Source organism: Schistocerca serialis, chromosome 1, assembly GCF_023864345.2.
Source record: "Schistocerca serialis cubense isolate TAMUIC-IGC-003099 chromosome 1, iqSchSeri2.2, whole genome shotgun sequence".
NCBI lineage: Eukaryota > Metazoa > Arthropoda > Insecta > Orthoptera > Acrididae > Schistocerca > Schistocerca serialis.
Genome location: NC_064638.1, coordinates 1,283,076,717 through 1,283,094,299, shown reverse-complemented (window position 1 = coordinate 1,283,094,299; position 17,583 = coordinate 1,283,076,717). Strand labels below are relative to the sequence as shown.

General features: G+C 44.4%; 1 protein-coding gene across 1 annotated transcript in view; it reads left to right on the top strand.

Annotated features, from left to right (window-relative positions):
- The window catches only part of LOC126456900 (ras-GEF domain-containing family member 1B-A), a 318,246-nt gene that overhangs the window by 142,233 nt on the left and 158,430 nt on the right, over window positions 1–17,583 (top strand). Inside the window, exons 4-5 of the mRNA XM_050092767.1 lie at window positions 8,488–8,718; window positions 16,944–17,087. Of these exons, the coding sequence (XP_049948724.1) occupies window positions 8,488–8,718; window positions 16,944–17,087 (375 nt within the window). The remainder of the gene's footprint in view (window positions 1–8,487; window positions 8,719–16,943; window positions 17,088–17,583) is intronic.

The window sequence follows — 17,583 nt, the reverse complement described above, 5'->3', positions numbered from 1 at the left end:
TTCGCAACGACTCACCATGATGAAGAACGTGTCGTGGGTTCATAAAAAATATTCCATATGACATCAGAGAATGAAAGCATGCAAAGTTAACTACATTTACGATTTTTTAGAACGATACTCAGCATTTACATACAGAGCAGATGTTGTTGAGCTGGAGCTATTGAGAAGGTCCATGATAAGTGATTTCCAATTGAAATTGTGATCTATGCGCAAACCCACGAAATTTTAACTCGCGCGCGCGCGCGTGCGCGCGCGTGTGTGTGTGTGTGTTTTTTTTCTTCTAAGTTAACTGACAGACCGTTTACCGAGAACACATAAATCATATTTTTAAATATTTCATTTTGTGGTGTCACCGCCAGACACCACACTTGCTAGGTGGTAGCTTTTAAATCGGCCGCGGTCCGGTAGTATATGTCGGACCCGCGTGTCGCCAGTGTCAGTGATCGCAGACCGAGCGCCACCACACGGCAGGTCTAGAGAGACGTACTGGCACTCGCCCCAGTTGTACAGCCGACGTTCATAGCAATGGTTCACTGACAAATACGCTCTCCTTTGCCGAGACGATAGTTAGCATAGCCTTCAGCTACATTTGCTACGACCTAGCAAGGCGCCGAATTCAATTGATAATTAATATTATGAAGCATGTTCCGTAACGAGAAATGTTCTACAATTATGGATTAAAGTTAAGTATTCCAGAAGCTACATACTTTTCTTTATATCATTCATTATGTATCCTGTTTCAGACCTCACGCCAGCCTGCGTGAGTTTAAGCGCGTGCCTTTCGGCTTCCTCTCATTGTGCCTAGGCTGTCTTGTCTAGACACAACATTTTTGGCGACGAGGATGGGATATAGCGATGGTAGTAATTTATTGTACCCAGCACACTCTGTAGCTGCTTCAAAGTCTACAGCGAAGGCAAGTCCTGTATGGCACGGAGGTGCTCTGGACTCGGATGTATGCCTTGTGCATTGATTACATGTCCCAAATATGGTAAGTCACGAGCAAAAAACACACATTTGTCCTTCCGCAAGCGAAGACCATTTTGGCGCAAGACCTGAAATAATGTTCGGAGATTGGCTAAATGTTCTTCTTCCATCTTTCCGGAGATCACAATATCGTCCAGATAGTTTGCTGCAGTAGGGACCGACGCACAAACAGTTTGCAGATATTGCTGAAACAATGCAGGGGCGGATGCACACCCAAATGGCAGTCTTTTGAATCGATACAAACCAAGATGCGTGTTAACCACCAAGACGTGCTGGGATTCGTCGTCCACAGGTATTTGCAAGTACGCATCGTCCAGGTCGAACTTCGAAAAATATTTACCCGGGCACAGTTTGTCAAAAAGATCTTCCGGGCGGGGTAAAGGATAAGTTGCAATCACTAGTTGTGGATTCACCGTTGCCTTGAAGTCCACACAAAGTCTCAATTTACTGGAAGGGTTTGGCAAAATTACTAAGGGTGATGCCCAGAGAGAAGCTTGCACACGTTCAATCACACCTTGCGATTCCAAATCGTGTAATGTTCTTGCTACCTCATCATGCAATGTGTGGGGAACATTGCGCGCTCTGAAAAATTTTGGTTGCGCATTTACTTTCAGTTCCAAATGTGCTTGATAGTTCTTAGCGCAACCAAGGCCCGGTGCAAAAATGTCTGCAAACTCTTCACATAGACGAGTAACACTGGCTGAAGGCACAGTCTGGTTCACTGATAGGACCTGATTGACTATAGACAAGTTAAACAACTGAAATAAATCTAAACCAAACAAGTTCACAGCAGAAGAAGAACGAAAGACGTAAAAAGACACAAGTTTTGTTTGTCCCTTGTATGTTGCAAGAAGGCTGCACTGTCCTAACACTGGGATATGCTGTCCTGAATAACTATTTAACGTAACATTTGCGGCACGCAACGGAGGTGTGCCCAGTTGTTTGTACGTGTCTTTATTGATCAATGAAACTGCACCTCCAGTATCGAGCTGGAGTGGGATCACGTGGCCAAGAATGTCCAAGTCTACAAAAAGTTTATTGTCCTGCTGACGACAAGAGCGACTGTCTCGTGCAACGTGAACAGACACTGGTACAGAATCACTTGCTAATTGACATGATTTCCGGCGACGTCGACGCACACTTTTTGTGGGACGAACACAGTCACTCTTAGAGAGATTAGCACTGGGCGGAGTGGAATTAACTACACGAATTTCCATGGGCGAAGGTTCACGAGCCTGAGTATTCTTGGTTCGATTCCGATTCCGGCGTGAAGCAAAGGGCCTGGAATGGCTGTGAGTGTCCGTTCGGAGCTTTTTCTGGCAAACACTCTGAACATGTCCTTTTTTATTACAGAAGAAGCAAATAGCTTGGCGTGACGGGCAATTTTCACGCGAATGTCTGGTTGCACACCACGGGCGTGATTTTAGCACTGCATTTGCTTGCTGCCGCGGGACACGTGGCTGTGCGGACGTGCGCGAGGGCTGTTTACAGTTCCGTGCAGCTCGCCCAGCTGGCCGGTTAACGTGACACACAGCTGGCGAAGTTTCAAATGATTCCTGAGCAAAGTCAAGTGTGTCTTGCCTATCCAATATGTCCATCACTTGTTGAAGGCAGGGATTGACTAGTTTCAAAATTTGCTCCCGTATACGAACATCAGAAACGTTCTGTGCACTTGCATCACGCACCATAGTATCTGAATAAGGGAGTCCACATTCACACTCAAAAGCACAATCCCTAGTAAGGCCTTGCAATGTTGCAACCCACTCCCGATTAGTTTGACCGGCCGTACGTTTTCTACGAAAGAACGTATACCGTTTTGCAACTACATTGACTGATTCCTTGAAATATGCATCCAATGCAGACAAAATTTCTTCGTAGGACAGAGTTGCTACGTCGCGTCGGGGAAACAATTTCACTATCACACGGTAGGTGTGCACCCTGACGGATGCTAACAAAAATGGCTGCCGCTCGTTACCTTGAATTCTGTAGGTGGCGAGATGGAATCCAAATTGGCGTGACCAGCTGTCCTCCGACATGGACCTCTTGCCCACTCTGGACCAGATGTCGTCTTCGCCCGTCGGGTACCCCGACCAGATTGAGGTCGAAGCTTCGGCCCCTCCTGTCTCTTTCTGGGCACATACACCGCATGTTGCCGTGCACCCTGGACTAGGTTTTCAGGCGTTTCCTAGCTCCCCTCGGACCGAATGGCCGGGTGCGGGTGGCACAGCCTCGCCTGTTGTTAGGCTCCCTACCTCATCCCATACGTCAACATGGGGTCCTCCTCTCGGCGGGCGGAAGCCTTATAACACAACCGTACGCCGATTTGCGGTGGAGGAATGTGGTGTCACCGCCAGACACCACACTTGCTAGGTGGTAGCTTTTAAATCGGCCGCGGTCCGGTAGTATACGTCGGACCCGCGTGTCGCCAGTGTCAGTGATCGCAGACCGAGCGCCACCACACGGCAGGTCTAGAGAGACGTCCTAGCACTCGCCCCAGTTGTACAGCCGACGTTCATAGCAATGGTTCACTGACAAATACGCTCTCATTTGCCGAGACGATAGTTAGCATAGCCTTCAGCTACATTTATTACGACCTAGCAAGGCGCCGTATTCAATTGATAATTAATATCATGAAGCATGTACCGTAACGAGAAATGTTCTACAATTATGGATTAAAGTTAAGTATTCCAGAAGCTACGTACTTTTCTTTATAGCATTCATTACGTATCCTGTTTCAGACCTTACGCCAGCCTGCATGAGTTTAAGCGCGTGCCTTTCGGCTTCCTCTCATTGTGTCTAGGCTGTCTTGTCTAGACACAACACATTTATTGTTCGTTCTGTTGTTGCAGCTCTGTTGGGCTTCGTTATACAGTGTAAGAAGGAACGTGCTCTCTCTCTCTCCCTCGCTCTCTCTCTCATTCCTTCTTACATTGATAAGGCAGAAATTGTGGTTGCCTCACCCCAACATTAACTGTGTTCTGTACAAAGCGAAAACAAGCCTATAGCGACGATTTTAAAATTCATATACGGACGGTGTATACCAGAGCAAATTTTTATTTTTTCTTCATGTGTCCAGCAACAGAATATTAAGGAAGCCGAGATAGGAAGTGAGTGCTGCGTACTGCTACGGAGAGACGAGCGAAGATAACTTTTCCTGCCTCCACAGTTTATTCTGCAGGGCGTCGCACACTCCAATACTTTTACATTATAGACATCCTACAACGTCGGCACTTGCTTCTGTGCAGGTTAAAGAGCTCTTCTGAATATATATATATATATATATATATATATATATATATATATAGAGAGAGAGAGAGAGAGAGAGCAATGAAGGGGTGTTGTTAGAAATTAACTTTTTGGACCACAAGTGCTGATGTGCCCCCCCCCCCCCCCCCCCCCCTCGGCGCCCATTCAGAAGAGCGTCATGATGAGAGCTGTGTGAGCTGCCTAACATGACCTTTAAATTTCACTACGCCACGTAGCACGGAGATATGATACGAGCCAGATCCGTGTGCGATTTCAACTGTGATGTGCCCTGGAGAGAGGCAGCAACGAAAGCGCCTGTCCTGATCGAGTTGGTTGTAGGATATCGAGCCTTCCCCGATCTAAAGCTGTCTTCCCTTTTCTGCCGTTGAGCTAACCGCATGCCTTGAGTGACGAACGGCGTGTCTCCTCAGGTCTGGCCAAGTTCCACTGTGCTCACTCGACTTGCCTTCGTAACTCGCATTAAAGCTTCACGCTACTGCCTCACTAAGATTTGAGTAAACTGATGAGACCAAAAGCCGCAGCGACGTCGAACGTCCAGCTGCAACCCAACTGACGCTCAGCTGCTGGACCCTACAGCGCCGGTTCGGAAGGAGTCGCGCCGAGTGCCTTTTAATGACGGGACGAAGATTCACTTCATCTTCGTATTTTTAGCGGATTGCGTTCCAGCTCGGCGGGCCGGAACGGTGGGGCTAATTGATTAGCCCGCCGTCGCCCTCGGGCAGGCTGGACATTAATGAGCGAGATTCTCGTCAAACAAGGCCCGTCTCAGCTGCGAGGCCTGGTCTTCTTTTATTTAACAGCCCGGCGAGTGCCTCGCCCTAACGGGGTGTGTGCTTAGAGCGAAAAAAATTGACGTCGCTCTTTAACCTGCACAGAAGCATGTGCCGACGTTGTAGGATGTCTATAATGTAAAAGTATTGGAGTGTGCGAGGCCCTGCAGAATAAACTGTGGAGGCAGGAAAAGTTATCTTCGCTCGTCTCTCCATAGCAGCACGCAGCACTCACTTCCTATCTCGGCTTCCTTAATATTCTGTTGCTGGACACACCAAGAAAAAATAAAAATTTGCTCTGGTATACACCGTCCGTATATGAATTTTAAAATCGTCGCTATAGACTTGTTTTCGCTTTGTACAGGACAGAGTTAATGTTGGGGTGAGGCAACCCTATTTGTAGGGCTCGTAGTGGTAGTGGAGGGCAAGTGACAACATGTGATTCTGGGAGATATGGAGCGATTTCCACCATACGTGGTAGACTATATTGTATTTTTGCTGTTAAAAAGTTAGAAATAAACTACGTTTGTTTCTACGCAAGTCAGATCTCATTCTCTTCCTGTCGACGAGGGTGGTTCAAAAATTTAGTCAACACTTCCTCTGTGAGAAAAGGTTTATTCGTGAAATCAAAGTGATACACAATTACTAAGACGCTAGTGCACATTGCTTTTGCAGTGTCACCGTCATTTTGTAACGACTTTTACCCGTTGATAAGACACTCCGTGGAAACCAATGAAAAAAAGGTCTAGGAACCACTCAACAATAGCCTCCTCCTGAACTTCGGAATCGGTTCTGAACTGACGACGACGGTTCGAAGTGCTATAAATCACACTGAGGCGAGATCCAGGCTGTTTCATTACAGTTCATCGTAAGCACTTTTTCAGGCACCTATGTGGTCGGGCATTGTATTGTAACAACACGACTCCTTTCGAGATCAATCCACATTCTTTCCTCTGAATCGCCTCCTGCAACCATTCCAGCGTGGTACAATAACTGGCAGCATATCCTGAGTGCCACAAAGGAACTTTCTTCGTGGATACCATTGCTTTGAAGTTATTGTTGGGGAGGGGGACAGAGATGGGAGGAAGAAGAGCGGAAGTCCCCGTGGCGCTGACGCCGTCGTCGGCGACAGGTACCCACTTTTCCTCCCTAGTGACGACACGGTGCAGGAACTGAACACCCTCCTCGTAATGCCGCAATATGTGCTGGGGAGGTAAACCCATACGCTTTTTATCAGTGAAAAGTAGCAGCGGTATAAGCTACAACACGTCTTCCGTTCGTACAGTGTTTTGTGCAAGTTATAGACTACAAGGGTGTGTGTGCAACTTGATTCACATGACTGCTATGATCGGCTTGAATCAATACTTGGACGGCAAAGGTTGTCATCTGACTGGGACACGCTCCACCGCCATGACCTTTACTTGAACATCTGTTCCTCTTTTTCTTATATTCCTGCCACCAACATCACAACTGTTTTTTGTAACATCACACTGAACTTCCGTCAGTTGGAGGTGAATTGCAGCTCGAGCGTTTACCATAAATCCAAAAAAATTAGTGCTGTGAACAGTTTCACTGTATTGCGTGGCGTGAAGGTACAGCTACATACGTCTACCAGTGGAGTTTAAAAGCTTTGATCGTTTCTCCTGTCTAGGCGTGGAAGTTAACTACCACAGGGTTTTTATACACTTAAGAGCGATCTTATCACCTCACTTATTATAATAAGTAAGAGGACAATAGCACGTAGTCAGCCTCACCGATAGTCACCAGCATCAGCTCAGTGTTCCCAAGCCATTGTCAGGTGCTAACAAGCGTTTTATGTAACCTACTGGAACATCTTGAAAATGAAGCGTAGGGCTGATAACTAGTTGAAGTAATATGTTTCCTCCCGCAGAAGTAGAAGAGGTCAACTTTTTTATGTGTTTTGTGTAATCCTAATGTGACAGAGGTGACAGAGTGGTGTAAGCACGGCAAGATGTAACTAGCACTGCCAGATTTTATGGATCTGAGGATGGAATACATATTCCCGAAACTACTAATACTCTAACTGCGCTTACTAAGCGCCCGTGACAAATAAAATGATTTTCAAATGAAACTACAGTACACATGTAACTGTTTCAATTTGTCTTCTATGTACTCGAATTTTCCATCTATGCTTGGAGAAGAAAAAATATTTAAATCGAAATAGTTAACGATTTCATCCAGTACTTTCAAATGTGAAAGTGTGAGTCCAGCATGTTTCCATTGCGCTACCTCCCTCGTTTGACATGACGCCATTCCATGGATGCTCAAAAGAGAGGGCGTTATTGAATTATTGATAACATCTGTCTGGCAAGTTGGCTGTTGTTCTGGCTGTTGGTCACACTGCAGCAGCATACTCGCTTGTGTCTTAAGGGGGGTAGGACGTCAAACTGGCCGACCTGGAGCAGGAGAGGCACCACAGGACATTTTAATTTCCACTGTCTATACTTTTACAAATAAATTCATAAGACTTTGTCAGCATAACCAGAAAGGGTTCAGGATTCACACTCATAGCAGTGGAAGTTCAGAAATATAACAAAAATATTTTTTTTGCATGTGAAATGTCATAATTTTGTACTTACTATTGGCTGCATTCGTTGCTATAGGTACACTTTCCTTCATAAGTAATGGAGATTCTTCGATGAATTTTGAACAGCATACAAACCATACTTACAGGTGTATGAAACTCTAGAATTTTCCAAAACTATCAAAAACTGTGCTAAAAATTGAGATAATTAACCATAAAATTTGAGTTTTTTCTAAACATGAAGTTTAAAATGTAACAGCTCATTCATTTTTTCATTAATTAAGTAAAGTCTAGAGTTTCATACACCTGCAAGTATGGTTTGTATGCTGTGCAAAATTCATCGAAGAATCTCTCTTACTTGTGAAGAAAAGTGTACTTATAGCAACAAATGCAGGTAGTAGTAGGTGAAAAAATGATGACATTTCACACGTAAAAAAAATTATTTTGTTATACTTTTGAACTTACATTGCTGTGAGTTTGAATCCTGAATCCTTCCTGGACCTGTTGACAACGTTTCATGAATTTATTTGTAAAAGTATAGACAGTGGAAATTAAAATGTCGTGTGGTGCCTCTCCTGCTCCAAGTCGGCAAGTTTGACGTCCTACCCCCCCTTAAGTTGGTAGCAAGGCATGGTTGTGCTTGGGTTGGTAGCTGGACATCATGGAGCTGTCTCCATCGCCGCTGATACTGGTGCAGCAGCTCACTGCCTCATGCTCGTGTTGGGAGCTGGACAGTTTGCAGCAACTGACGTGCTTGCGTTGTGATTGTATTTGTGTCTGCAGTTGGATATCGCGGTGCTCTGTCCTTCGCCGCTGGTGCTTAGCGCAGCAGCTGTCTGCCTTGTGCTGGCGGCTGGATAATTTGCAGCAGCTGACGTGTTTGCATTGTCAGCTAGACATGATTTTATTTGTGTCTGCAGCTGGACATCACGGAGCTGTGTCCGTCGCCGTTGGTGCTGGCGCAACAGCTGACGCACGTGGAACTGGAGAGGCTGTCGTACATCGGTCCCGAGGAGTTCGTGCAGGCCTTCGCCAAGGAGAACCCCCATCTGGAGACATCGTTCAAGGACATGAAGAAGACGCGCAACCTCGAGTCGTATGTGCAGTGGTTCAACAGGCTCTCCTACTTCGTCGCCACCGAAGTGTGCAAGGTGAGTGGCATCACTCTTACTGCGCAACTGCGTGACCAGAGTAAATTAATAGCACACCAGTGTCGTTGCTATACTTTGGATAAACAGTGCCACACAGCCGTCAAGTACATAAGAAAACTGCCAAGGTGAATCACTTTAATTTACTACTAGTGTCTATTATAAAGAATCATCCTCAGCCACCTGAGGTATTTTTTTTTTTTTTTTTTTTTTTTTGTTGTTGTCATCAGTCTACTGACTGGTTTGATGCCGCCCGCCACGAATTCCTTTCCTGTGCTAACCTCTTCATCTCAGAGTAGCCCTTGCAACCTACGTCCTCAATTATTTGCTTGACGTATTCCAATCTCTGTCTTCCTCTACAGTTTTTGCCCTCTATAGCTCCCTCTACTACCATGGAAGTCATTCCCTCATGTCTTAGCAGATGTCCTATCATCCTGTCCCTTCTCCTTATCAGTGTTTTCCACATATTCCTTTCCTCTCCGATTCTGCATAGAACCTCCTCATTCCTTACCTTATCAGTCCACCTAATTTTCAACATTCGTCTATAGCACCACATCTCAAATGCTCCGATTCTCTTCTGTTCCGGTTTTCCCACAGTCCATGTTTCAGTACCATACAATGCTGTACTCCAGACGTACATCCTCAGAAATTTCTTCCTCAAATTAAGGCCGGTATTTGATATTAGTAGACTTCTCTTGGCCAGAAATGCCTTCTTTGCCATAGCGAGTCTGCTTTTGATGTCCTCCTTGCTCCGCCCGTCATTGGTTATTTTACTGCCTAGGTAGCAGAATTCCTTAACTTCACTGACTTCGTGACCATCAATCCTGATGTTAAGTTTCTCGCTGTTCTCATTTCTACTACTTCTCATTACCTCCGTCTTTCTCCGATTTACTCTCAAACCATACTGTGTACTCATTAGACTGTTCATTCCGTTCAGCAGATCATTTAATTATTCTTCACTTTCACTCAGGATAGCAATGTCATCAGCGAATCGTATCATTGATATCCTTTCACCTTGTATTTTAATTCCACTCCTGAACCTTTCTTTTATTTCCATCATTGCTTCCTCGATGTACAGATTGAAGAGTAGGGGCGAAAGGCTACAGCCTTGACTTACACCCTTCTTAATACGAGCACTTCGTTCTTGATCGTCCACTCTTATTATTCCCTCTTGGTTGTTGTACATATTGTGAATGACCCGTCTCTCCCTATAGCTTAACCCTACTTTTTTCAGAATCTCGAACAGCTTGCACCATTTCATATTGTCGAACGCTTTTTCCAGGTCGACAAATCCTATGAAAGTGTCTTGATTTTTCTTTAGCCTTGCTTCCATTATTAGCCGTAACGTCAGAATTGCCTCTCTCGTCCCTTTACTTTTCCTAAAGCCAAACTGATCGTCACCTAGCGCATTCTCAATTTTCTTTTCCATTCTTCTGTATATTATTCTTGTAAGCAGCTTCGATGCATGAGCTGTTAAGCTGATTGTGCGATAATTCTCGCACTTGTCAGCTCTTGCCGTCTTCGGAATTCTTTGGATGATGCTTTTCCGAAAGTCAGATGGTATATCGCCAGACTCATATATTCTATACACCAACGTGAATAGTCGTTTTGTTGCCACTTCACCCAATGATTTTAGAAACTCTGATGGAGTGTTATCTATCCCTTCTGCCGTATTTGACCGTAAGTCCTCCAAAGCTCTTTTAAATTCCGATTGTAATACTGGATCCCCTATCTCTTCTAAATCGACTCCTGTTTTTTCTTTTATCACATCAGACAAATCTTCACCCTCATAGAGGCTTTCAACGTATTGTTTCCACCTATCTGCTCTCGCCTCCGCATTTAACAGTGGAATTCCCGTTGCACTCTTAATGTTACCACCGTTGCTTTCAATGTCACCAAAGGTTGTTTTGACTTTCCTGTATGCTGAGTCTGTCCTTCCGACAATCATATCTTTCTCGATGTCTTCACATTTTTCCTGCAGCTATTTCGTCTTAGCTTCACTGCACTTCCTATTTATTTCATTCCTCAGCGACTTGTATTTCTGTATTCCTGATTTTCCCGGAACATGTTTGTACTTCCTCCTTTCATCAATCAACTGAAGTATTTCTTCTGTTACCCATGGTTTCTTCGTAGCTACCTTCTTTGTACCTATGTTTTCCTTCCCAACTTCTGTGATGGCCCTTTTTAGAGATGTCCATTCCTCTTCAACTGTACTGCCTACTGCGCTATTCCTTATTGCTGTATCTATAGCGTTAGAGAGGTTCCAACGTATCTCGTCTTTCCTTAGTACTTCCGTATCCCACTTCTTTGCGTATTGATTTTTCCTGACTAATGTCTTGAACTTCAGCCTACTCTTCATCACTACTATATTGTGATCTGAGTCTATATCTGCTTCTGGGTACGCCTTACAATCCAGTATCTGATTTCGGAATCTCTGTCTGACCATGATGTAATCTAATTGAAATCTTCCCGTATCTCCCGGTCTTTTCCGAGTATACCTCCTCCTCTTGTGATTCTTGAACAGGGTATTCGCTATTACTAGCTGAAACTTGTTGCAGAACTCAATTAGTCTTTCTCCTCTTTCATTCTTTGTCCCAAGTCCATATTCTCCTATAACCTTTTCTTCTACTCCTCCCCCTACAACTGCATTCCAGTCGCCCATGACTATTAAATTTTCGTCCCCCTTTACATACTGCATTACCCTTTCAATATCCTCATACACTTTCTCTATCTGTTCATCTTCAGCTTGCGACGTCGGCATGTATACCTGAACTATCGTTGTCGGTATTGGTCTGCTGTCGATTCTGATTAGAACAACCCGGTCACTGAACTGTTCACAGTAACACACCTTCTGCCCTACCTTCCTATTCATAACGAATCCTACACCTGTTATACCATTTGCCGCCTTTAGGGGCAATTTCCCACCCCTAGGACAAGAGAGTGCACTGAACCTCTATCCGCTCCTCCGTCCTCTTTGACAAGGCCGTTGGCAGAATGAGGCTGACTTCTTATGCCGGAAGTCTTCGGCCGCCAATGCTGATTATTTATCAAAATTTAGGCAGTGGCGGGGATCGAACCCGGGACCGAAGACGTTTTGATTATGAATCAAAGACGCTACCCCTAGACCACGGGTACCTCAGTGTACAAGAACGAAACAGACCTAATTTTTTTTTCTAATCATCTGTCTACTGACTGGTTTGATTTAGCCCACCACGAGTTCTTCTCCTGTGCCAACCTCTTTAGCTCATAATAGCACTTGCAACCTACATCCTAAGTTATTTGGTGCATGTATTCCAATCTCTGTCTTCTTCTACAGTTTTTGCTCTCTACAGCTCTGTCTAGTACCATGATATCTTAGCAGATGTCCTATTATCCTGTCCCTTCTCTTGGTCACTGTTTTCCTCATTTCCATTCCTCTGCGATTCTGTGCAGAACCTCCTCGTTGCTTACTTTACCAGTACACCTAATTTTCAACATTCGTCTGTAGAACCACATCCCAAATGCTTTGACTCTCTTCTGTTCCAGTTTTCCCACACTCTTTGTTTCACTACCATACAGTGCTGTGGTCCAAATGAACATTCTCAGAAATTTCTTCCTCTAATTAAAGCCTTTGTTTGACATTAGTAGACTTATTTTGGCCAAGAATTCCTTTTTTTTTTGGCCGTGATTGTTTGTTTTCATCTTCTTTGTGACCATCAAACCCGATGTTAAGTTTCTCCTTGTTCTTAGTTCTCCTACTTCTCATTACTTTACTTAATATGCAAAAATATGTTGTCCTGATAAATAAATAATTTAAATTCTTTTTGGGTGAACTGGAACGTTAGTCGAATTCTTCGCCATGGCAGTTGCTATCATCTTCAGGTAAATCCCGAGGAGTGACGGGTTTGTCCACTGGGGCGTTCTTTCACATTCGTATCCGTAACCCCACTCCACGATGGCTGAGGCCGTGGTGGGGGAGCGGTGCAGTGTTTTGATACTTCAGTTGTTGCCGCTCTTTCACTGGGTCCGATTCCTCCTCCATGCTATGTCCTCACTATGCCGATGCGTAAGACCCCGTTCTTTGCCAAGATGAAGTCAGCTGTGTTTGTTTTTCAGGTGCTGCTCAACTCTTTACTACTTCTTTTAGCATATACAGGGTGTTACAAAAAGGTACGGCCAAACTTTCAGGAAACATTCCTCACACAAAGAAAGAAAAGATGTTATGTGGACATATGTCCGGAAACGCTTACTTTCCATGTTAGAGCTCATTTTATTACTTCTCTTCAAATCACATTAATCATGGAATGGAAACACACAGCAACAGAACGTACCAGCATGACTTCAAACACTTTGTTACAGGAAATGTTCAAAATGTCCTCCGTTAGCGAGGATACATGCATCCACCCTCCGTCGTATGGAATCCCTGATGCGCTGATGCAGCCCTGGAGAATGGCGTATTGTATCACAGCCGTCCACAATACGAGCACGAAAGGTCTCTTCATTTGGTAACGGGGTTGCGTAGACAAGAGCTTTCAAATGTCCCCATAAATGAAAGTCAAGAGGGTTGAGGTCAGGAGAGCGTGGAGGCCATGGAAATGGTCCGCCTCTACCAATCCATCGGTCACCGAATCTGTTGTTGAGAGTCGTACGAACACTTCGACTGAAATGTGCAGGAGCTCCATCGTGTATGAACTACATGTTGTGTCGTACTTGTAAAGGCACATGTTCTAGCAGCACAGGTAGAGTATCCCGTATGAAATCATGTTAACGTGCTCCATTGAGCGTAAGTGGAAGAACATGGGGCCCAATCAAGACATCACCAACAATGCCTGCCCAAACGTTCACAGAAAATCTGTGTTGATGACGTGATTGCACAATTGCGCGCGGATTCTCATCAGCCCACACATGTTGACCGTGAAAATTTACAATTTCATCACGTTGGAATGAAGCCTCATCCGTAAAGAGAACATTTGCATTGAAATGAGGATTGACACATTGTCGGATGAACCATTCGCAGAAGTGTACCCGTGGAGGCCAATCAGCTGTTGATAGTGCCTGCACACGCTGTACATGGTACGAAAACAACTGGTTCTCCCGTAGCACTCTCCATACAATGACGTGGTCAACGTTACCTTGTACAGCAGCAACTTTGACGCTGACATTAGGGTTATCGTCAACTGCACGAAGAATTGCCTCGTCCATTGCAGGTGTCCTCGTCGTTCTAGGTCTTACCCAGTCGCGAGTCATAGGCTGGAATGTTCCGTGCTCCCTAAGACGCCGATCAATTGCTTAGAACGTCTTCCTGTCGGGACACCTTCGTTCTGGAAATCTGTATCGATACAAACGTACCGCGCCACGGCTATTGCCCCGTGCTAATCCATAAATCAAATGGGCATCTGCCAACTCTGCATTTGTAAACATCGCACTAACTACAAAACCACGTTCGTGATGAACACTAACCTGTTGATGCTACGTACTGATGTGCTTGATGCTAGTACTGTAGAGCAATGAGTCGCATGTCAACACAAGCACCGTAGTCAACATTACCTTCCTTCAATTGGGCCAACTGGCGGTGAACTGACGAAACTAAAATGAGCTCTAACATGGAAATTAAGCGTTTCCGGACACATGTCTACATAACATCTTTTCTTTATTTGTGTGTGAGGAATGTTTCCTGAACGTTTGGCCGTACTTTTTTGTAACACCCTGCAGTTCCAGAAAAAAGAGAAATGTTGGTGTACCTTAGTGTTTTCATAGTCCACGCGGATGCCAATTTCTAATCTGTACTATGCAACGGCCAACTTGGTGGGTTGACAGGATTGTGTATGGTGTTCTCAGTTGAGTGCATCCCCTCGTCAGTATATGATTCGCTACATTACTACTAGACACTGCGAAACGTATGTCAGACGTTCTGATTCCTACAAGTAATGTTGGACACTGAACGGATTCCTGTGTTCACTTATTATCCTCTCGAAGAATTTCGTCATACTTTCAGCCTCCTCAATTTAAAATTTTCAAAGTTTTCTTCGTTGCATTATTCTTTTCTGAGCTTCTATCAGCGTTGCTATATCCATTTTGACGAATATTTAGCACCAAAACATTTTATGTGATGTTAGCACGGCAAAGTAATAGTTCAGCTGTATCTCATTTGCTTTTGATCATGTCTTGTTGTTAAAAATATTTTCTGCGTGTTCCTTCACTGCAGTGGGAGTCGGGATGGGGTCGAGTTTAGGTTCGTTCTCCGGATCCACATCACGGATTCTTCGACAGCCAATGAGCGTGCAGTAGTGTTCTGAGTGCCCTGCTGTGAATGTCGTAGCCAGTACGAGCGCTAAACCTGGTAATAGCCTGTTGTTTAGTCAGTTACTGAATATTTATTACATTTCTTGCGAATTGTCGTCGCTGATCGTGGCGGTAGGCGACAAATTCTACCTGAGCCACCGAGAGACATAATTTGCAGGGTACAAGCTTTCTTCAAGCGTAAAACACGTGTATGCACGTACCATAATCGATGTTTGGGACCGACAACATTGCAATAGCCAACCTGCGGGAACCCCCGTCGTTCGTGAACTGGACTACAGATGTCTGGGAAATATGAGGGATAATGCTGTTCTTATATCCACATTTCTTATTTGTTTCTGCCATGAGCTGATTTTGTCGTTTCAGACTAAGCTGCTCTGATCGTCTCCTCTTTTCCGTCCTTGTCAGTTTCCAGTATTGAAACTTGGATAGAATAATTTCGCTGTTGCTGATATCTTCTTGTTTGACCATTGCCAATCTTACATTAATTTTTACTGATGCGATCCTTTACATGGTGTCTGTTCTGCGCTCACTTCTGCTTTCATAAAATTGTCTGCTCTCCTTTGCAGTTCTGTCTGGTTTCATTATCGTCATGTGGTCTCCTCCGTTTCCTTACTTCATTATTATTATTACTCACAATAAATACATGAAACACCACCTTTAATATAAAAATAATTCCGTATCTTAACGCCCAATACGATGCATTTTGGTCTTACGACTAATATGAACGTAACAGCATAATTCTGGCGTCTTGACGAACTTCTAGTGTATCATGTCTGTGAACTGGTTTGTTTCTATAAACATGAGCAGTATGAGCGAGGTGAAGTGTCTTGGCGAAAGAACAATATTCTATACTAGCATATCCATAAATGTACTTTCCAGGAAAATATTTCTAACTTTTTGCCGTTTCTTTTACATCCTGTGGTTCACGTTTTGCAATATCTAATCGGTACCCACTTTATCAAGAGGTCGATATGATCCATTAACATTTCCTGGACCCATGATCTCACGGAGCCTCTTTCTCTCGAATACCTGGTTTTCTCTTAGTCCTGGAATACCTGTGATTCTGTCTGGTTCAAAAAGGTTCAAATGGCTCTGAGCACTATGGGACTCAACTGCTGTGGTCATAAGTCCCCTAGAACTTAGAACTACTTAAACCTAACTAACCTAAGGACATCACACACATCCATGCCCGAGGCAGGATTCGAACCTGCGACCGTAGCGGTCGTGCGGTTCCAGACTGTAGCGCCTTTAACCGCTCGGCCACTCCGGCCGGACATTCTGTCTGGAATACAGTCACTATTTTAATTACAGTGCTGTAAAGTCTTCGTTCAGCTCACTTTGATTTGGATTTTCTCTGTATGAAGTATATATTCTGAAAAAAAAAAAAAAAAACATTGATCGTCCTTTGTCACCTGATGTTTTCATTTCTTTTGATAGTTTTCGTTTGTACTATTTCCGCAGAGATATTTAAAGTTGTCTGCTGCTTCTATCATATTTTCCCTTGTGTTAAAAGTAACAAGGGGCGGCTTTGCTGTTTGTTATATATTGTGTTTTTCAATGAAAATTTGGAGTCAGTTTTTTCCTGTTGCGGTTTTAATATATTTGTCTGCTTTATAGGTTTATGAATGTTACTAGACAGGACCGCGAGACAGTCAGTGAATGCAAGGCAGTTGATCTCCATGACGTTCTGGTTCCTCCATTACATTCTTAGCTGAGCAGTTCCTTCCAATTCTTTCTCCCATTCACGAATGATCTTCTCCAAGACATAGCGCAAGTACCCAAACTTTTTTGTTGTCACACACTCCTACTTTCACATTCCGTTTTAGCTGTTTGCACACATTGGTGCAGACCTTGAAAACTTATGTAATACTATAAACACAGTCATAAAACAACCGTGTCAGCAGAAATCAGTGGCATTTGTGTCTTTTTTTCTGCTCGGCGTGCAGCACGTGAAGAAGAAGCAGCGCGTCAAGGTGATGGAGTACTGGATCGAGGTGGCGCGCGAGTGCTTCAACATCGGCAACTTCAACTCGCTGATGGCCATCATCGCCGGCCTCAACATGTCGCCCGTGTCTCGCCTCAAGAAGACGGTGAGTACCTGCTTCCTGCCGGCGCTGCGCTCAACAACTCACCTTGACCAGCTGTCACGCTTCCTAGCACGTGTCAACGGGTGGCCGACTCACCAGCAGCAGTGGCATGTCTGAAAGTTGTCACGGGGGTGCGGTACTCTGTTGACGTCCAACAACATGAAAACGGTTCTCTTCAAGGCAGAATTTATTTTGGATGCAATGGCGCACACACACTTTCTGAATAACCTCTCAAAGATGTTCAACAACGACAGACGAGGAATTATCTCCCCCAGCTAAAAGACTAATTATTTCGACCGCCTTCCGCTTGCTCTACTATCTCCGTTAGTCTGTCAGAGACAATAGGCTCAAGTACAGTCAATTTTCAACATACTTGTTAATGATTTACTTTGATTATTCTCAGGCAGACCCTTTCAGTGAGTCCAAAACGGATTCTCATTTGGAGGCGCACGGCGCACAGTATTGCTCTGGCATGTTACACATGAGCTAAAAAGACACC